The 21,748-nt window shown below is 24.9% G+C and overlaps 3 protein-coding genes across 3 annotated transcripts; all 3 read left to right on the top strand.

The window, feature by feature from the left end:
* Positions 1–3,532: 3,532 nt before the first annotated feature.
* Positions 3,533–10,717, top strand: LOC122853566 (F-box/LRR-repeat protein 2-like). The gene is made up of 4 exons (XM_044154067.1): positions 3,533–3,683; positions 3,777–3,869; positions 4,494–5,300; positions 10,182–10,717. The coding sequence occupies exons 1-4, from the start codon at positions 3,533–3,535 to the stop codon at positions 10,715–10,717; spliced, it is 1,587 nt and encodes a 528-aa protein (XP_044010002.1).
* Positions 10,718–11,495: 778 nt separating this feature from the next.
* LOC122853565 lies at positions 11,496–14,591 on the top strand. Its single transcript, XM_044154065.1, has 6 exons — positions 11,496–11,582; positions 11,830–11,997; positions 12,093–12,544; positions 12,648–13,362; positions 13,510–13,701; positions 14,569–14,591. The coding sequence occupies exons 2-6, from the start codon at positions 11,844–11,846 to the stop codon at positions 14,589–14,591; spliced, it is 1,536 nt and encodes a 511-aa protein (XP_044010000.1). The 5' UTR covers positions 11,496–11,582; positions 11,830–11,843.
* Positions 14,592–15,895: 1,304 nt separating this feature from the next.
* On the top strand, positions 15,896–17,606 carry LOC122851751. Its single transcript, XM_044151195.1, has 4 exons — positions 15,896–16,010; positions 16,083–16,430; positions 16,497–17,066; positions 17,157–17,606. Exons 1-4 carry the CDS (start codon positions 15,960–15,962, stop codon positions 17,481–17,483), a joined length of 1,296 nt encoding a protein of 431 aa, XP_044007130.1. The 5' UTR covers positions 15,896–15,959; the 3' UTR covers positions 17,484–17,606.
* The last annotated feature ends 4,142 nt before the right edge of the window (positions 17,607–21,748 follow it).

The following is a 21,748-nucleotide window of genomic DNA, read 5'->3' as shown; positions in this document are numbered from 1 at the left end:
ACAAACTAAAATAAAACGTATTAAATTTAAAAATTAATAATACAAACATTGTTATTTTATTAACAAAAAAGAAACTTTATTTTGATGATAATATATACCTTTTTCCATGTCTAGTCTTTCTGGTATTGAGAGTCGAATAAAAATTTGTGCTAATGAGTCGTAATCCAGTGAGTTGATGTCAACTTTTTGATCCTTGTTATCATCATCAGAAAATTGTTGGTCTTGCTCAACACCCATTATTTTTGCACTCATTTTAAGTAAACTGTAAAAATGCTGTCGTCAACTTTGTTGAGAACCTGAGGCCCATTAACAACAGTTTAAATTTTTATTTATAACCAATTTTAAGGTTAAAAACACGTGGTAACAGGTTTTTCCTTTTTAAATAACAGCTTTCTCTCAACAAAATCTTTACATGGAACTGCATGGAACTCTAGGTGAACTCTCGGTGAATGGCTCTCTTGGGCTCCCTGCAGCTTTTTCGAATGATCCATAATTGTCGATAAGTAAAATTCTACTCACGACAAAATAATAGTCGATAATTTTTCAGCTAGATGGCGGCTTATATAATAATTGTTTATTGAATCAATTTTTTACGAACTGTTACGAACCATAGGGCTTTGTCCCTAGTGTTCATTAAATAAAAAAAAAAAAAAAAAAAAATTGAATCAATTTATCAATTAATAACCACTCGGATTTTTTTCTTTTTTTTTTTTAATGAAAAACCACGTATTGAAGATTCAAACTGAATTAAAATTACGAGTGACGTTGTTACATGAGCATCATCTGTAAAAAATATTTTCCAATAAAAGTCCTTATTTTAAAAGTCCAATAAATTAATTTAATAATTTTCTTACAATTTCCATATTAGTTTCCATTTTCCATATTAGTATCATTTGTTTATTGGATATTTGTTGTGTATATAAATGTAGGAAAGGTTGTGCGTGAAAAATAATATCATTAATCATTCCAATAAGCAACTTTATTATCATAATGGATAGTAAAAATAAGGCAAATATTTTCATAACTCGTTAACCAGGGGATATAATAAAAAATTTTAAAAAACGATGAAATTAAAAAGCTTCGATAAAGTCATCATTAGCTTCAAGTAAAATAAATTTTTTTATTTTTAATGAACAGCTTAATAATTAAATGTAGTATGCTGTAATTTATTTGATTATAATTTCTTTATAAATATATATGTATTTCTTCATAATAATTGTAAAACATTGTAATTCTATCGAAACTCTGATTCAAATTTATCGTTTTTCTCGTTTATCTATATGCAGATACAACTAATTTATTACTCAAATCTATATATGTTTTGACGTCAGTTTTTTTTAAGCATAGTATTAAGGGAGTTCGAACAACACTCGATTCTATTTAACTTTTTATTAAATTTTTAGAGTAGGTTTATGAAATAGTTATCCATCTTATGCCAAAATTTCAGAAATCTATACCTGCTAGTAAAATAGTTATTAATGTTTAAAGTCAACAACTTTTAACGTGTACGTTTACGGGAAAGTCGAAAAATGTTAAAAAAAAAACAACATATATCAAATTTTTACCGTGTTCTTAAATTCACACCTAAATAAAAAACTATCTGTATGAAACTTTAAAATCTTAGAATAATTATAGAAAAAAAAAAATTCAAGTTATCTGCTAGAAAGTTAAACAATCATTGTTTAAAAAAAAAAAAAAAGTCAAAGAGTGAAGGAGTGGAGGTAACAAAATACGTTTGTGTGCATGTAGATACACACAACCGCACATGTATTGGTGGAAAACAGGACCGTCTACGCAGAAAAAAGTGAAGGGTGCCGCATAAAATTTTATAAATTTTTACTATAGCATTGAGGGGCCCACTAGGTCACATTTCTTGTTTGTACTTTTTTCGTTCGAACTCCCTTAACGAAAAAAAAGATTATTCCATGATGAAAAAAAATATAAAAAGTGTAATTATAATTTGATTTATTATCATCTCGAATATTAAAATATTATTTTTTAGTTAAATAATTTTTTTAATAAATTTTTAGTACAATAATGATCTTTATATTTTTATATCTTTTTTATTTTTTTGTTAAAATAATATTGTACTTTTTTAAATTTGATTTACAAAATTTACATATGCTTACGAAATTAGACCGTACAAATAATAGATATGCATAAGTATAAAAAATACAATATTGCTGATTAAATATTTGAATTGACATGAATTCTTTTTAAATATTATTCTTACCAAGCGAAATAACACGGATGTTATAAATTAATTTTTTTAATGCCTCAATCTATATACTGCATGTTTCATATTATCTGTAATGTCGCGACTCCTAACTTTTAATTTCAAGATTAATATCTCAAATAAAAAAAATCAGTTTGAGATTTATATGATAAATTTTTGAATAAAAACTTTTTTATTATATTTGATTATGTTATATTTATATTATTATATTATACATATACTGTACATCATTGAATAAGAAACATTTACCACATTTTTATTCAATTTTTATTCAAAAATTTATTCAATCGATGGCTGAAACTGTATGAGACTCACAAGCGATATTGTCACATGAGCAATCATCTGTAAAAAATATTTTCCAATAAAAGGCTTATTTATAAATTCCAATAAATAAGTTTAATAATTTTCTTACACTTTGCAAGAGTGTTAAATTTATTGAAAATAAACGAGCATCAAAAAATTCAACTTTTTGATGATGTCATTGAAGTGCATATGATTGTATCGTTTGATATAATTTTGTATCTGTTTTTTCCACATTAATTTCATAAATAAATTCTCCTGTATGAGTTGCCTATTAAATGAATCATGCTATATACGATTTTTCCAGTTTTAATAACTCTGTTGGATGCATTGTACATAAACACCTTAAACATTTCAGTCATACTTTTTATTATTTTTGAGCAATAAAAACATTAAATAAACATTATATATTATAAATTTTTTTTAAACTAGAGTAATTATTATGAACGACAAAAAAAAAGAGTGAATGGAAGTGATACTAATTAATTTATGGTAATTAAATAAACGAATACATAAATTTTAAATGTATAAATAATAGATAAATAAATAAACAAATAAACAAAAAAAATTGAGTTTCAAAATGAATAAATGGATGTAAAACATTGAAAATTAAAACTGACCAACTCCTCCAACAAAGGAAAATTGATGTTAAAAGATATAACATAATTTTTGAATTAAAAAAAAAAATAAAAAACAATTATAAAATAAGCAGCCATCTAACTGAAAAATTAACGACTATTATTTTGTCAATCAGTAGAATTTTACTTATCGACAACTATAAATCATTCGGAAAAGCTGCAGGGAGCCGTTCATCTAGAGTTTACCTGGAGTTCTAGGTAAAGATTTTATTGAAAGGAAGCTATTATTAAAAATAAAAAAATTGTGATCCACGTGTTTTTAACCTTAAAATTGGTTATAAATAAAAATTTAGGCTTTTGTTAATGAGCCTCAGGTTCTCAACGAAGTTGACGACAGCATTTTTACAGTTTACTTAAAATGAGTGCAAAAATAATAGGTGTTGAGCAAGACCAACAATTTTCTGATGATGACAAGGATCAAAAAGTTGACATCAACTCACTGGATTACGACTCATTAGCAGAAATCTTCATGTTGCTGTCAATACCAGAAAGGATAGACATGGAAAAAGGTATATATTATCATCAAAATAAATTTTCCTTTTTGTTAATAAAATATCAATGTTTGTGTTATCAATTTTTACATTTAATATATTTTATTCTAGTTTGTGTCAAATGGAAAGGGGCATGTCAACGAGCTTGGTATGACACTAAAAAATACAAATGTGAATCATCAATTGAACGTTCATATAATAACCGTTTGTTGACACAATCATACCTCAAGAAAATATTATTAAGATGTGGTATATATTTAAAAGAATTGTCTCTCTCAAATATTTGCGATTCAAGTATCATGCCATTTGTTGGTTATCGCTGTAAAAATTTAACAAGTCTTGAATGTGAATTTAACAATAATTCATTGATGTATAATGCTGATCGATTCGTTCGAGCATTTACACAGTTGGATAAATTAAAATGCATAAAAATAATGGTGAATTGTCAATTCGATGCTCTCTTTCCACCAATTAATGTCTTTGCAATAATTAATAGTCTTCCAGAAGGAATTAATGAAATTCATTTATTTTCTTCGATGGAACGACATAGAGAATTTTCTCTGGTAAGTTGTTATTCAGTACCAACAGTTGTTTGTGTATCACCAGTGACAACCAATAATATCAATTAAATACAAATTATTTAAATAAATTTCTATTATTTTCAGACTCTTAAAAAATTTAAAAATCTTCAAAAATTGACAGTACATGGCCTCTGTCCAAGAAACATTCTTCATGAAGTAGCTGAAAAAACAACACTTGTTTATCTTAACATTCAACTGTATGACCTACACACAGGGTTTTTTCTATTTTATAAACTCGTTAATTTAGAACATATTAACCTATCGCTGTACATGGACTTTAGTGAATCATATGAAACTACAACTGACAAAGTACTCTATACTATTTTTTCTACATGTAAAAATCTAAAACATCTTGATATTGCACGTGGTCCTTATGATGTAGCTAAAATTCCTCTCAAAAAATGGATAAACTTACAGAACTTACAATATCTTGCTATTCCTTGTATTATAACGCCTGACTTAGCAAGTACAATTGTTCAATATTGCAAGAATTTGAAAGGCTTGAGGATACATAGTCTTCATCAAATTATGAATGATGCTGCTTTGAAAAAGTTAACAGAGTTGGAAAATCTTGAATGTTTATCATTGCTTGGTTGCGTTATACTAAAAGAGGAATCAATAATCGCAATTTCAAACAATTGTAAAAAACTTAAACGTTTAGATATTCCTTCTGGTTCTATTTATGATGACCCTCCTTCTTCCCCGTCTGTTTTTGATGAGATATCAAAATTGCAATATCTTGAACATCTAAACTTGTATTCGGTAAGAAGTCTCAAAAAGAGTACAATTATTGCTATTGCTAATAATTGTAAAAATCTAAAAAGTTTAGAAATCGCAGACTGCAAAGCTATTACTGAAAAAGCTCTTGTTGCTTTAACAAAGTTGGAAAATTTACAAAAACTAGATGTAAGTTTTCTTGATATTACAGACAGCTTCATTAGTAAATTAAAAGGATTGAAAGAATTGGATTGTGCTCATTGCAAGAAACTTACTGAAGCTGGTATCATTCAATTTATAAAAAATAATCCAGATCTTGAAGAGATTAGTGTCGATGGTATTGATAATATTACAATTAACCTGGTTATTGCTGCTGATCAGGCAACTAAAAATCGTACAAATGGTATTATTTTACACATAAAAGTATCTAAACTGTCAATAGTCCAAGCTTCTAAGTCAATAATAAAATCTCAATGGTTGGCTGTTATAAATATATATAATTAAATTATCGTATAACTTTTCTCTCTGATCGACGCGTAATATTTATCTATAAAGTATTCTTAAAAACACATACAAAATACGTTACCAAATCGAAGACATGGTAACAGAACATTATTGTTATTACATCATTTTTATATATGTACCTTGAAATCATAAAAGTTTAAATGACAACTCTATTATTATATTTGTATAAAAAAAAAGTTTAAAAATGAATATACTTTCTTGAATAATTTTTTTTATGAAACAATTATTTTTACCTTTAATCGTACATAGGTAGTTACAGGTTTGGTGATATTCAAGTGGCCTAAAAAATTATTTTATATAGTTAAACTAAATTGTTTTATATATGTTGAATTTTAACATTATTATTTGACCAGGTTCAAAGACATCATCTTCCAATAACATCTATAAAAGATAGATAATAAGTTTATCTATAAAAGATCTTGCATCAATGACACTTCTTTCATCAGCCCAAATTAATTCATACAGATGCACTGAAAATAATTCAACACAAATTAATAATAATTATTCTTCATTACAACAATTATCATTGATAATATTACCAAAGGTTCACCTGGCACATCAGCACATGGAACTAAAACATTCATTTTTGGAGCTGAATGTCTTTGATAAACTTTTTTAACTAGACCAACTTCTATAATATAATGGTATATTAGTATAGATACAATTCCAATATTATGATAAAACTGTTTTTCTAGGTAAATAGATTTGCATAATTTCAAACAACAAAAAAAGCTTATTGTATACACAATTATTATTCCAATTTTAGTTAACATTTTTTTCCAAAAACTATTCGTAATTTTTTTGATGAGTGCAGTTACAGGATAAACTGAAACCTTAACTTCAATTGGTTGATTTGAATTTTTATATTTGCAATAAAAAATATATAATGTTAGTAATTTTTTACATAAAAAATAAATAATAATTTACTTGTCCTTGTTTAAAATCAAATGAGTTTTATTATTAAACGCTATACTAAATTAGTATAGAAAAATAAGGATATGTTCCGATTTCATTATTATCATGTACATTTAATGGTCGAACAGAATAGAAGTTTCAATGTCAATACGTTCTGAATAAATAAAAATTGAATAATTCTTTTTTTTGTTTTTAGTGTTGAATATTAATAATAGATACTTACTCAAAATAAAATTGTCTCTAAAAATTTCGATAATGAACACTTTTTCAGTTGCATAATCAATAGTAAAGTCATATAGGTATGAATTGAAATTTTTTTATAAATCTAAATAGTAAACTTGTGCTACCATTTGGTGAATTAGAAGTATACCAAAGTTTCCCACCCGATGAAAAAAATAATTCGCTGAAAAAAAAATTAAATAATTCAGAAATTATGCAAATGATTTAATAAATTTTTAGTATAATAATATTTTTTATATATTTTTATCTCTCTTTTATTTTTTCGTTAAAATAATAATGTACAGTTAAGAATAATAATAATGTACAGAACAGCGGCTTAAAAATTAAATTTAGTATGCTGTAATTTATTTGATTATAATTTCTTTATCAATATATATATGTATTTCTTCATAATAATTGTAAAACATTGTAATTCTATCGAAACTCTGATTCAAATTTATCGTTTTTCTCATTATGCAGGTACAACTAATTTGTTACTTAAATCTATACGCTTTGACGTCAGTTTTTTTCTTTGGCACAGTATTAACGATAAGTATTACGAAAAAAGTATAAAAAGTGTAATTATAATTTGATTTACTATCTTGAATATTAAAATAATATTTTTTAATTAAATAAATTTTTATTGTAATAATATTTTTTATATTTTTATCTCTCTTTTATTTTTTCGTTAAAATAATAATGTACTTTCTTAAATTTGATTTACAAAATTTACATATATGTATATGAAATTAGATCATACAAATAATAGATATGCATATAAGTATAAATATCGCTGAATAAATATTTGAATTGACACGAATTTTTTTTAAATATTATTTTTACCAAGCGAAATAAGACGGATGTTATAAATTAATTTTTTTGATGTCTTAATCTATATACTGCATGTTTCATATTATCTGTAATGTCGCGATTCTTAACTTTTTATTTCTGGATTAATACCTCAAATAACAAAAATCAGCAGTTTTAGATTTGTATGATAAATTTTTGAATAAAAATTATTTTATTATATTATATACATATGTACTGTACATCATTAAATAAAAAACATTTACCACAATGAATTAAAATTTATTCAATTGATGGCTGAAACTGTATGAGACTCACAAGCGATATTGTCACATGAGCAATCATCTGTAAAAAATATTTTCCAATAAAAGGCTTATTTATAAATTCCAATATATTAGCTTAATAATTTTGATACACTGTTTTAATAACTCTGTTTTATGTATTGTACATAAACACCTTAGACTTATTATTATAAATTTTTTTTTTAAACTAGGTAATGGTGTACACTTTGCGAGAGTTTTAAATTTATTAGAAATAAACGAGCATCAAAAAATTCAACTTTTTGATAATGTAATTAAAATGCAAATGATTGTATCGCTTGATATAATTTTGTATCTATTTTTTCTACATTAATTCCATGGATTAATTCTCCTGTATGAGTTGCCTATCAAATAAATCATGCTGTATACTATTTTTTCAGTTTTAATAACTCTGTTTTATGCATTGCACATAAACACCTTAGACATTTCAGCCATACTTATTATTATAAATTTTTTTTAAACTAGAGTAATTATCAACAACGAAAAAAAAAGAGTGAATGAAAGTGATTCTAATTAATTCATGGTAATTAAATAAACAAATACATAAATTATAAAAATTATGAATATAGATAAATAAATAAACAAATAAACAAAAAAAATTGAGTTTCAAGATGAAAAAATGGATGTCAAGCATTAACAGTAAAAACTGACCAAGTCCTCCAACAGAGGAAAATTAACGTTAAAATATAACATAATTTTTTAATTGTTATATTCATTAGAAAAACAATTATTATATAAGCGGCCATCTAGCTGAGAAATTATCGACTACTATTTTGTCGACCAGTAGAATTTCACTTATCGACAATTATGAATCACTTAAAAACGCTGCAGGGAACCGTTCACCTGGAGTTCACCTATAGAGTTCCAGGTAAGGATTTTGTTGAAAGAAAGCTATTATTGAAAAAAAAAAAACTTGTAATCCACGTGTTTTTAACCTTAAAATTGATTATAAATAAAAATTTAAACTTTTGTTATAATAAAAAAAAAAGAGCAAGACTCAACAACATATTTTTCTGTATTTAATAAGCTTCACGCTCTCAAAAAAGTTGACGACAGCATTATCAAAGTTTACTTAGGATGAGTGCAAAAAGAATATTTGTTGAAAAAGATCAACAAACCTCTGATGATGATGACAAGGATCAAAAAGTTGTCATCAATTCACTGGATTACGACTCATTAGCACAAATCTTCATGTTGCTGCCAATACCAGAAAGGATAGACATAGAAGAAGGTAAATATCATTATCATCAATAAAATATCAATGTTTGTGTTATTGATTTTTACATTTGTTGCATTTTAATCTAGTTTGTGTCAAATGGAAAGAAGCATGTCAACTAGCTTGGTATGACATTAAAAAATACAAATGTGAATCATCAATTGGACGTTCATATAATAACCGTTTGTTGACACACTCATACCTCAAGAAAATATTATTAAGATGTGGTATATATTTAAAAGAATTGTCTCTCTCAGATATTTGCAATTCAAGTATCATGCCATTTGTTGGTTATCACTGTAAAAATTTAACAAGTCTTGAGTGTGAATTTAACGATAATTCATTAATGTATCATGCTGATAACTTTGTTGAAGCATTTAGACTGATGAATAAATTAAAATGCATAAAAATAATAGTAAATCTTCAATACTATGATGAAACAATTGATCTCTTTGCAATAATTAATAGTCTTCCAGAAGAAATTTATGAAATTCATTTATTGTCTCCGTATAAACGAAGAAGAACAATTTCTATGGTGAGTCGTTATTGAATACTAACTAGTTGCTTATGCATTACCAGTGACAAACAATACTATCAATTGGATAAATACAAATAATTTAAATAAATTTTTATCATTTTCAGTCTCTTGAAAAATTTAAAAATCTTCAAAAATTGACAGTACAAGGCCTCTGTCTAAAAAACATTATTCGTGAAATAGCTGATAAAACAACACTTGTTTATCTTAACATTCAACTGTATGACCTACATATAGGGTTTCTTCTATTTTATAAACTCGTTAATTTACAACATATTAACCTAACGGTGCGCATGAGCGCTCGTGAATTATATGAAACTACAACTGACATAATACTCGATACTATTTTTTCTGCATGTAAAAATCTAAAACATCTTGATATTGCTTGTAGTCCTTTTGATGTAGCTAAACTTCCACTCGAAAAATGGATTAACTTAAAAAACTTACAATATCTTGCTATTACTTGTGAAATAATGCCTGACTTAGCAAATACAATTGTTAAATATTGTAAAAACTTGAAAGACTTGAGGATACATAATCGTTACTCTATAAATGAAACTGCTTTAAAAAAGTTAACAGAGTTGGAAAATCTTGAATGTTTATCATTGTTTAATTGCATTAAGCTCAATGAAGAATCAATAATTGCAATTTCAAACAATTGTAAAAAACTTAAACGTTTAGAAATTCTTGGTTGCAATGAAGTACCATTTGCTGTTCTTGATGAGTTATCAAAATTACAATATCTTGAACATCTCAATTTGTGTGGGCTATTAAATCTTAGAAGTGGTACAATTACCGCTATTGCTAACAATTGTAAATACCTGAAGAGTTTAAGAATCCGAGGTTGCAGTCCTATTACTGAAACAGCTCTCGTTGCTTTAACAGAGTTGGAAAATTTAGAAAAACTAGATGTAAGCTTTCTTGATATTACAGACAGCTTCATTAGTAAATTGAAAGGATTAAAAGCATTCCAGTGTACTCATTGCAAGAAACTTACTAATGATGGTATCATTCAACTTATAAAAAATAACCCAGATCTTAAAAGGATTGATGTCCGTTGTATAGATAATATTACATATAATGACTTGGTTAATGCTGCTAATCAGGCAGTCAAAAATCGTACAAATGGTGTTATTTTACACATTAAAATATCTATTCCGTTAACAATCCAAGCTTCTGAGACAATCATTAAATCTCAATGGTTGGTTGTTGAATAGACAAAATATTATCGTTTACCATTTCTTAATTTTGCTTTTAAAAACACATGTAAAATGCGTTGCCAAGTCAATGACATTTTCAAGACATTGTGAAAAAATATTATTATTACTTGAAATTATAAGAACTCGAATGGCAATTTTATTATTTTTGTAAAAAGAAATCCAAAAATAAATATACTCCTTAAATTAATTTTTTGTATGGAACAATTATTTTTACCTTTGATAAACGTGCCAGTTATTGTTTATACTTACAAAATTGTAAGTATGGTAAATTTTTGAACATGACAATCATCATTGTCATTTTATTGAAGATATATTTTTTAAATAAATAATCATTAACAAAAATAAATTGATTAATTGTTCATTTCAACAAATATTTTTAAGGATTTGTCGATAATTAGTAACAAATACTTTATTCCAAAAAGTGAAAATAAATTACAGCACAATTACTTTGTTATTATTTATATAATATTTAAAATTTTATTTACAATTCGATCTTTTTTCCCTAGAACCCGAGAGTCGAACTATATAAAATGAGTTATCAAAACCACATGTTGGTAACGTAAACTTTTAGCTGGGATTTCGTTCTCCATTAGTTTTTTTTTTTTGGTTGTTTTTGTTTTTTGTTTACATTTTTATATCCAAGTCGTTTACACATACAACGTAACCAAACGTAACGAATAACAATAGAAAACGTAACGGTCAAACGTGCAAAATTGTCTGATCAAAACATACATTGAATTGATATATTTATTAAAAAAACAAAATACGTCACCAAGTCAATAACATTGTGTATTAAAAAACAACAAAATCCATTGCATTAAACTACTAAATTAATCATTAACAAATCAAAGGATCAATTAAGGTAAATGGCAATTTATAAGTTTAACAATTATACGAATAAAAGAATCATGTGTATCAATTATTGTTTTTTAACATGTTGCATGACATTCAATATTATTTGGCTTTAAATAAAATTTTATTTGAGTTTGTTTCACTGATAAATCATAAACCTTTAATCTAAATTTTGGAATATATTTTTTTTTATGGTTATTTTCTTCTGGTTGTAATACATTCAAATTCATTTCCATTGTCTTGACATACATTTCTAGATAGTTTACTCAAAATGGATGCAAAAAGAATATGTGTTGACAAAGTCCAACTAACCTCTGATGATGATGACAAGGATCAAAAAGCTGTCATCAATTCACTGGATTACGATTCATTAGCAAAAATTTTCATGTTGCTACCAGTACCAGAGAGAATAGACATGGAAGAAGGTATATATTATCATCATAATAAATTTTCTTTTTTTTTTAAATAAAATATCAATGTTTGTGTTATTAATTTTCACATTTGTTACATTTTAATCTAGTTTGTGTCAAATGGAAAGAGGCATGTCAACGAGCTTGGTATGACATAAAAAAATACAAATGTGAATCATCAATTGGACGTTGTTATGATAACCGTTTGTTGACACAGTCATACGTCGAGAAAATATTATTAATGTGTGGTAAATATTTAAATGAATTGTCCCTATCAGGCGTTTGCAATTCAAATATCATGCCATTTGTTGGTGATCGCTGTAAGAATTTAACAAGTCTTGAATGTGAATTTAACGACGATCCATCAATTCATGATGCTGATCACTTTGCTCAAGCATTTACACAGTTGGATAAATTAAAAAGCATAACAATAACACTGAGTAATAATTACTATAATGGAACACTTAATTTATCTAAAATGATTAATAATCTTCCAGAAGAAATTTATGAAATTCATGTACTTTCTAAACCTTCCATAGGCCAAGGAAGAACAGTTTCTATGGTAAGTTGTTATTGAATACCAACTAGTTTACGTATTACTAGTGACAAACAATATAGTATCAATTAAATACAAATTATTTAAATAAATTTTTCATTATTTTTAGACTATTGAAAAATTTAAAAATCTTCAAAAATTGGCAGTACATGGCATCTGTTCAGAAAATCTTCTTCATGAAATATCAGAAAAAACAACACTTGTACATGTTGACATTTACATATATGATGTACACCAAAGGTTTTTTTCGTTTGATAGACTCGTTAATTTAGAACATATTGACCTAAAGCTGCGGATGCATACTGAAAGTTTACGTGATCCTCGTACTGACCCCCCTACAACCGTACTCTTTACTATTTTTTCTACATGCATAAATCTGAAACATCTTCATATTTCATATGGTCTTAGCTATGATGAAGCTCAAATTCCTCTAACAAAATGGAGAAACTTACAAAACTTACAATATCTTGGTATTACTTGTAGTATCACACCTGACTTGGCGAATACAATGGTTAAATATTGTAAGAATTTGAAACACTTAAAGATATGGGATTTAGGAATGATGGATGATACTGCTTTAAAAAAGTTGACTGAGTTGGAAAGTCTTGAATGTTTATCATTGCTTGGTTGCGTTGAGTTAAAAAAAGAATCAATAATCGCAATTTCAGAAAATTGTAAGAAACTTAAACGTTTAGAAATTCCTTCTGGTTCTATTGATGAATCACGTTTTTCTTCATCTGTTCTTGATGAGATATTTGATGAGATATCAAAATTGCAATATCTTGAACATCTAAACTTTTCTATGGTAAAAAATCTTAAAAATAGTACAATTATTGCCATTGCTAATAATTGTAAATACCTGAAAAGTTTAGAAATTCGAGGTTGCAGTGCTATCACCGAAACAGCTCTTGTTGCTTTAACAAAGTTGAAAAATTTACAAAAACTAGATGTAAGCTTTCTTTATATTACAGATAGCTTTATTAGTAAATTGAAAGGATTAAAAGAATTGCATTGTGGTCATTGCAAGAAACTTACTGAAGCTGGTATCATTCAATTTATAAAAAATAATCCAGATCTTGAAGAGATTAGTGTCGATGGTATTGATAATATTACAATTAACCTGGTTATTGCTGTTGATCAAGTAACTAAAAATCGTACAAATGGTATTATTTTACACATAAAAATGTCTAAACTGCCAATAGTCCAAGCTTCTAAGTCGAAAATTAAATCTCAATGGTTGGCTGTTACATATATACCTTTAATGGAATTATCGTATAACTTTTATCTCTGATTGATGCGTATAATATTTATCCATAAAGTATTTTTAAAAACACATTCAAAATACGTTGCCAAATTGGAAAAATTATAAAAGAACATTATTACGATTATTACTTGTTTTTTATATAACTTTTTAAAAAAATTTTAATGACAATTTTAATATTTTTGTAACACAAAGTTTAAAAATAAATATACGTTCTCAAATAATTCTTTTATAAAACAATTATTTTTACCTTTAATCGTATACATATGTAATTACAGGTTTGATGATATTCAAGTGGCTTACAAAATTATTTTATATACATCATCATCCAATAACATGGTGCCAATTAAACTATTAACTGCATCATTTTCTCCCTTTTTTTTAATTGCTTTAAAGTTGAACGATGAAAGGTTTTGAATCAATGACACTCTTTTCATCAGCCCAAATTAATTCATACATATACACTGAAATTAATTTAACACAAGTTAATGATAATTATTCTTCGTTACAACAATTTTCATTAATAAAATTACCCAAGGTTCACCTGGTACCTTAGCAGATGGAACTAAAACATTTATTTTCGGAGCTGAATTTCTTTGATGAACTTTTCTAATTAGACCAACTCGTTTTTTATCAACCATAGCTTGAACCAATGCGAAAATAGTACACAGTAAAAAATAGTTGGTAAAATTAACAAATTCAGTTTGTTAATTTAGGTCCACCAACAAAACGTTTGTTAATTTAACAAACATTTTATTTGTTAAATTAGGTCTACAAATAACTGTTTGTTAATTTTACAAATTTTTGTTTGTAAAATGAAATTTACAAACAGCTGTTTGTTAATTTTACAAATACTTTTTGTTAAATTTTTTTTTTTTTGTACAAGCAAAATAGTATATTTCGTTACAAGTGCCCACTCAGAGAATGTGCTCTCAACGAATTTGGAGGGGCAAGCACGAGCCTTGGCGACACATTATTTCCATTATTTTAAAAAAATATATAATATATTTTAAAAAAAGTTATAAAATTGCAAGAAAAAAAATAGAAATAATTGAAAATAATTCATGAAACTTTCGAGATAATAATATCAAAGTGTCGTCTGAATGATAAGGGGATATATAATTCCACAAACATTTTATTCAGAAATATACGATCTAGTCTTATCTAAAAAAGTACATAAAATTAAAAAATGAATAAATCATTTTAAAAAACGAGTAAAGATAATGGTTTGTCAAATATTCTTCGTCTGACTCTTGTTGATTTTTGTTTTTTAAATCAACTATATATTTCATAAATTAAAGATTAATTTTTTTATTAAATTTTTTTTCGAGATAAATGAATTTTATTACTTGTATATGTAAATAAAATTCATGCAAATAAAAAATGATAATAACTTATATTATTTTTTTTTTTTTTAAATATATATTTTATTAAATATATTTGACGAAAGTAAGATTTAAATTTATTGAAATTGAAAATATTGATTGGAAAATTAACAAAAATAAATCAATGAGTAACAATCAATTTAAAAGTCATTTTTCTAATTATTTTAAAAATATTTTAAAAAATAATTGATGCATAAAATCATGTACAATGTGTAATGATTTTATTAATATTAAATAAATATAAAATTTGTCGAAAACATTGTACATTGACGTCGGAATTGTGAGATAAAATAAATATCTAAATAATGATTGTGTAAATCATATCTCTTATGTCGAGTTGAATATAAATTTAAGAGGATCTAACCTTATCTGTCATTCTTTCCAAACAACTTTTTAATTAGTAAAAAAAATAGTAAATATAAATTTTAAAAAAAATAGCGTTTTATAAAATCTGCACGCGAAAAGGATTAGTAAAACGAAAATTTATCACAAAATTTTAATACGTGTCCATTACTCTTTTGTGTATAAATAACCAATATCAGGCACCTAATTCTAGTATAAATAATAAAAGAATATTGTTTTACGTTTTTTAAAAAATCACGTAGCAAATATAATTAGTAAAAATAATCTTAAAGATATCGTCACAGCCCATATAAAAAGCAAGTGTAATTTCGAAATTATTCACTTATTAAATTATAAAGTTAAAGACCATTTAAATTCAACACCGAATATTATAATTTTTTCTTTACAATTGCTTTATTTTTAATTTATAAAAATGAAGATTATTATAATTTTCCTTTTTATATTGTCTCTACTACTAAAAAAGGTATGTAATTTAATTTGATTTAATTTGAAGAAAATTCATGAGAGATATTTCAAATTTTATTTTAAAAAATAGGGTCATGGAGAAAAAATTAATTCGGAAAAAAATTCATTGCTATCATTAACTAAAAAAAATATTGATGATATTCGTAATCTTACTCATTTTCATCATAGTCTAGAAGAATCGCTTCAAATAAAAAACCAAAAAGAATTGGTAATATTTCACAAATTATTCGATTATGCCCTGAGTTTAAATGAAGATCTAATGACTCACCCGATTGTTAAAAATAAAAACGTAACTGAATGTAAAATTCGATCGAATAGTTTGATAGTTAATGCAATTGTCGATTTATTTGATAAAATTTCACAAAACTTTTCAAACATTTCAATAACTTTTGGAAATATGTGTCATCAATATTTATGGGTAATCTATATTTATTTAAATTTGTAATTAATTTGAGTATTAAATATTGTTTTTTTATGAATATAGTCTCTCGATTTGAAATCAAAATATCCAACGTGTTATGAACCTTTATCAGTGGAAATTTTTCAATGTCTTGATAATGAAATAAAAAATAAACATGTCAATAAATTATATAAAGATTTAATAAGCAATTATTACAATAGCTATGAATCTGTTAATTTGTCGTTGGATAATATTTACTCCAATGCAAAAGTGGCTTGGAATAAGACAATTGAAAAAATATCAAGAAGTTTTGATTTATGTGTTTTATCACTTCCAATAACTTTAAAAAGTGACTCAATGAATAAAGCAGATCATTCCAATTATGGCAAAAATTTGACAAATTTATATCAGAGTCAACGAGATGTAATCAATACAAATAATTTTAGAATGTTTGATCAAATAAAGACTATTGATTGGAAAATTTCTATGAATTATCTAAATCATACTTTTGGCGAAGATAAAAATGTTACTTGCTGCATAAATTTTTCAGAAGAATATCTTCATAATATAACAACAAACGCTTTAACCGAGAATGATCAATTTTCCATTAATCAAACTGCAATTTTTGAAAACTTCATCAATGCAATCATTCAGGTATAAATTTTTTTTTTTAACAATTTATAATTTAACAAGTAATTATGTGTAAATATACTATAATAAATTTATTTTTATTTTCATAATAAGAGAATTGATCTGTCATCAACATTTAACTTTTGCTCGATATATAAAAAAAACTTCACTACATTGAACATGATGTTTGATTGTATTGATCGAAGCATCGTAAATCATCCTTCAACGAAGATGATCAATTTATATAAAGAGTTGGATAATATTATGAAGGGTAATCGTGACTTGATTGTTTCAATATTTAAAAATGATCATTCCCCGAAAATATTCAATGTCATAAAAAATGCTTTGAAATATGCAGATACATCATTCAATTTATGCATTGATGACAACAAAAAACTCAAAAAATGTGTCAATCATATCAACTCCAAACATCTTAATTAATTAATTAATTGTCCCATTGTTTATTTAGCTCCATGAAATAATGATAATGACTTTTTGCGAAACAATATTATTCCGTGTCTACTTGATATATTTTTTGTTGATATAACTCAAATAACGTCAAGTTTAAATTACAATTATGAATAAATAATAATTTTAGATATTTCGAATGTATAGCTTGGTACTGGTAAAATAATATATAATAAAATGGGATTTATGGTATAATTGTTATTTACATTAAAATTTGTAAACGTATATTTAAAAATAAAAAAAATGATAACATATTTGATCAAGCTTTTTATATTTATTTTTTCAACCTTATAATTACATTATTTATTATCGCTATTATTTTACTTAAATAATTTTTTTCACATTTAAATTTAATGTGTGTTTTTAATTGAAAAAAAAAAATTTATTTATGTTAATTACGATGAGAATCTTCACATCTGTAACCATTCTCGTTACATGATAAATTTTCACAACAAGGATATTCCATGCCAAAACACTAGATAATAAAATTATTATTATTATTATAATCATTGATAAATTATTTAACAATTTTTTGTTTGTTTTTGTCATACCTACTTTTTTATTAATTTTGCGACAAGTATTCTGTGTTGGTTGACATATTTTATTTGTACACACAACATTCAGTTGCTTTTTCACACTATTTTATTCAAGAAAAAATAAAAGTCTCTTATTATTTATATCAAATGTTTTATCTCAATAAATAGAATTTATTTAACTTACTTTTATAAATTGTTTTTTACAAATTTCTGATGTTAATAATCAATTATTGACATTTTTTTTGTTCATTACAAGTATAATTAAGGCAGCATGGTTTCAACTGATCACACTGTATATTAAAAATACAAATTATTCTTCATTTCAGAATATAAATAGCAAAAGTTTGAATGCATCACTTTTATTTTTCAGTATCTTTTAAAATTTAATCCACTCTTCATTTTACATTTAAATGATGTTTAATTTTGATTTTTATATTTTTTAATTTATGATAAGTAAAAAAAAAGAATATTTACAGTTTTTTCACGAGTGCCATAAAAACTTGCCTAAACAATTAACTTAAAATGATAAAATATTTGTAAAGTGATAAATAGAACAAATATCTTTAAAAACATTTTATAAACTTGTTGTATATCTTCTAAACAATTTAAAATAAATTTATTAATATTATAATATTTTTTTCAAAGGTAATATTTATACGCAGAACAAAATTAATATTGTTTTATGTTACAAGGGCAGTGGGAATAATGTGTGAATTTCCAAAGCGTAAGAGGGGTAGTGCGCTTTTTGGAAATTCACACATTCTACTATTCTAACTAACTTATAAAAAATATAGTTCGTTACATGTGCCCAATCAGAGAGCCCGCTCGCAACTCATTTGGAGGGGAAACACTCGCCAAGGCTCGCGCTTGCCCCTCCAAATTCGTTGAGAGCACACTCTCTGAGTGGGCACTTGTAACGAAATATACTATTTTTAAACACTTGATATGTGTCTGGACAATTTAGTTTTCGGAAAAATAGTATGTAAATTGGATATGTAAAACATACGATAAAAAAAAAATATCTAAAAATGTACATAAAATCAAAAACGAATAAAAAAGTTTGAAAACGTGTAAAGATAATGGTTTGACAAATATTCTTCGTCTGACTTTTGTTGAGTTTAATTTTTATTTACTTTTTAACTGAATATCATAAAAAACTCAAGTTAAAAAATAAAAGATTAAATTTTTTTTATCAAATTTAATTTATATTATTTTTTTTTTTCAAGATAAATAAATTTTATTGCACGTAACGTTTGCAAATTAAAAGTCATAATAGTTATTATTATAAATTTGAAGGATAATAATTTTTCTTTCTACAAAACTTTATGAAAATTCATATATACATTAAATAATTTTAATTAAAAAAATAAGAAAATGAACAAACATCCTATTTTGAAATATTCATATGGATTAAAAAGTACTTATGTATGTTTAATAATTCTATAAATATATAAAAGAAGGATAAAATTTCATACCATGACCCAAAAAAACAAGTATCCAAATGACGATTGTGTACATATCATTTATATCATTTTAAAAAATAATCTACATTTAATTCAAAAACTAATAAATATGAATTTAAACATAAGGTATTGTATACATATATAATTATATATAAAATCGGCACGTGAAATGCTCGAACGAAACAAAAAATAAAATAATTGTCTAGCAGTTAATTTATCACAAAATCTTATAAACTTATCACGATTACTTTTTCATGTAAATAAAAAATGCCATATAAAAGGCAAGTGTAATTTTAAAATTATCCAGTTTTAAAATTATAAAGTTGTAGACCATTCAAATTCAACGCCGAATATCATAGAAATTTCTTTACAATTGCTTTTTTTATTTATAAAAATGAAGATTATTATAATTTTTCTTTTTATATTGTCTCTACTGAAAAAGGTATGTAATTTAATTTAATTTAATTTAAGGAAAATTTATAAAAGATATTGAATATTTTATTATCAAAAATAGGGTCATGGAGAAAAATTTGATTCGGTAAAAAGTTCATTGATATCGTCAACTAAAACAAATATTAACATTGATGATATTCGTAATCTTACCTATTTTCATCATAGTCTAGAAGAAACGCTTCAAATAAAAAATGAAAAAGAGTCTATAATATTACACGAATTTTTTTATTATGCCATGAATTTGAATAAAGATTTAATGACTCACCCAATGTTTGAATTTAAAAACACAACTAACTGTAAAATTCAATCGAATGATTTAATAGTTGATGCGATTGTCGAGGTATTCAATCAAATTTCGAAATGCTTTTTAAACAATACAGTAGCTTTTGGAAATATGTGTCATCAATATTTATGGGTAATCTATATTTATTTAAATTTGTAATTAATTTGAGTATTAAATATTGTTTTTTTATGAATATAGTCTCTCGATTTGAAATTAAAGTATCCAAAGTGTTATGAACCCAAAACAGTGGAAATTCTTCAGTGTCTCGATGATAATATTAAAAATAAAAATGTCGATAAATTATATAATGATTTAATAAGCAACTATTACAATAGCTATAAAACTGTTAATTTATCATTGGATAATTGTTACTACAATGTTAGAGTGGCTTTGAATAATACAATTAAGAAAATAATAACTGATTTTGATTTATGTATTTTATCACTCCCGATAACTTTGAAAAAAAATGATTCTACGAATGATTCTAAAAATGAAACAAATCATTCCAATTATGGCAAAAATTTGACAAATTTATATCACATTCAGCAGGATATAATCAATACAAATAATTTTAGAATGTTTGATCAAATAAAAACTATTGATTGGAGAATTTCTATGAATTATCTAAATTATACTTTCGTAAAAGATAAAAATGTTACTTGCTGCTTAAATTATTCGGAAGAATATCTTTATAAAATAACAACAAACGCTTTAACCGAGAATGATAAATTTTTTCACAATGAAACTGCAATTTTCAACAACTTCATTAATCAAATTATTCAGGTATAAATTTTTTTCTTTAACAATTTATAATTTAACAAATAATTATATCATTATTAATATATCATTATAAATTTATTTTCATTTTCATAATAAGAGAATTGATCAGTCATCAACATTCAACTTTTGCTCGATACATAAAAAAAACTCCACTACATTGAACATGGTATTTGATTGTATTGATCGAAGCATCGTAAATCATCCTTCAACAGAGATGATCAATTTATACAAAGAGTTGGATAATATTATGAAGAACAACCGTGACTTGATTGTTTCAACATTCAAAAATGATCATTCCCCGAAAATATTAATTGTCCTAGAAAATGCTATGAAATATGCAGATACATCATTCAATTTATGCATTGATGACAACAAAAAACTCAAAAAATGTGTCAATCATATCAATCCCGAACATCGTAATTAATTAATTGTCCCATTGTTTATTTAGCTTCATGAAATAATGATAATGACTTTGTGTGAAACGATATTATTCCGTGTCTACTTGATATATTTTTTGTTGATATAACTCAAGTAACGTCAAGTTTAAATTACAATTATAGATAAATAATAATTGTAGATATTTTAAATGTACATATATTTCGGTACTGGTAAAATAATATAAACTGTAAAAAGTTTTTAAAATCTATGCATCACTTCTATTTTTTAGTATTTTTTAAAATTTAATCCACTATTCATTTCTTATTAATTTTTATATTTTTCAGT

Source organism: Aphidius gifuensis, linkage group LG3 (genome assembly GCF_014905175.1).
Source record: "Aphidius gifuensis isolate YNYX2018 linkage group LG3, ASM1490517v1, whole genome shotgun sequence".
Taxonomy (NCBI): domain Eukaryota; kingdom Metazoa; phylum Arthropoda; class Insecta; order Hymenoptera; family Braconidae; genus Aphidius; species Aphidius gifuensis.
The sequence above is the reverse complement of the archived record's forward strand: the minus strand, read 5'-3'. Positions and strand labels throughout refer to the sequence as shown.

Coding starts and splice junctions, on each gene's coding strand:
- LOC122853566 (XM_044154067.1), top strand. CDS start 3,533: ATGAGTGCAAAAATAATAGGTGTTGAGCAAGACCAACAATTTTCTGAT. Junction 3,870..4,493: donor TGAACGTTCATATAATAACC/GTTTGTTGACAC, acceptor TCGTTAATTTAG/AACATATTAACCTATCGCTG. Junction 5,301..10,181: donor TGAAGAGATTAGTGTCGATG/GTATTGATAATA, acceptor TTAAACGTTTAG/AAATTCTTGGTTGCAATGAA.
- LOC122853565 (XM_044154065.1), top strand. CDS start 11,844: ATGGATGCAAAAAGAATATGTGTTGACAAAGTCCAACTAACCTCTGAT. Junction 11,998..12,092: donor GAGAATAGACATGGAAGAAG/GTATATATTATC, acceptor ATTTTAATCTAG/TTTGTGTCAAATGGAAAGAG. Junction 13,363..13,509: donor GGTAAAAAATCTTAAAAATA/GTACAATTATTG, acceptor TTTATATTACAG/ATAGCTTTATTAGTAAATTG.
- LOC122851751 (XM_044151195.1), top strand. CDS start 15,960: ATGAAGATTATTATAATTTTCCTTTTTATATTGTCTCTACTACTAAAA. Junction 16,011..16,082: donor TGTCTCTACTACTAAAAAAG/GTATGTAATTTA, acceptor TTTAAAAAATAG/GGTCATGGAGAAAAAATTAA. Junction 16,431..16,496: donor TGTGTCATCAATATTTATGG/GTAATCTATATT, acceptor TTATGAATATAG/TCTCTCGATTTGAAATCAAA.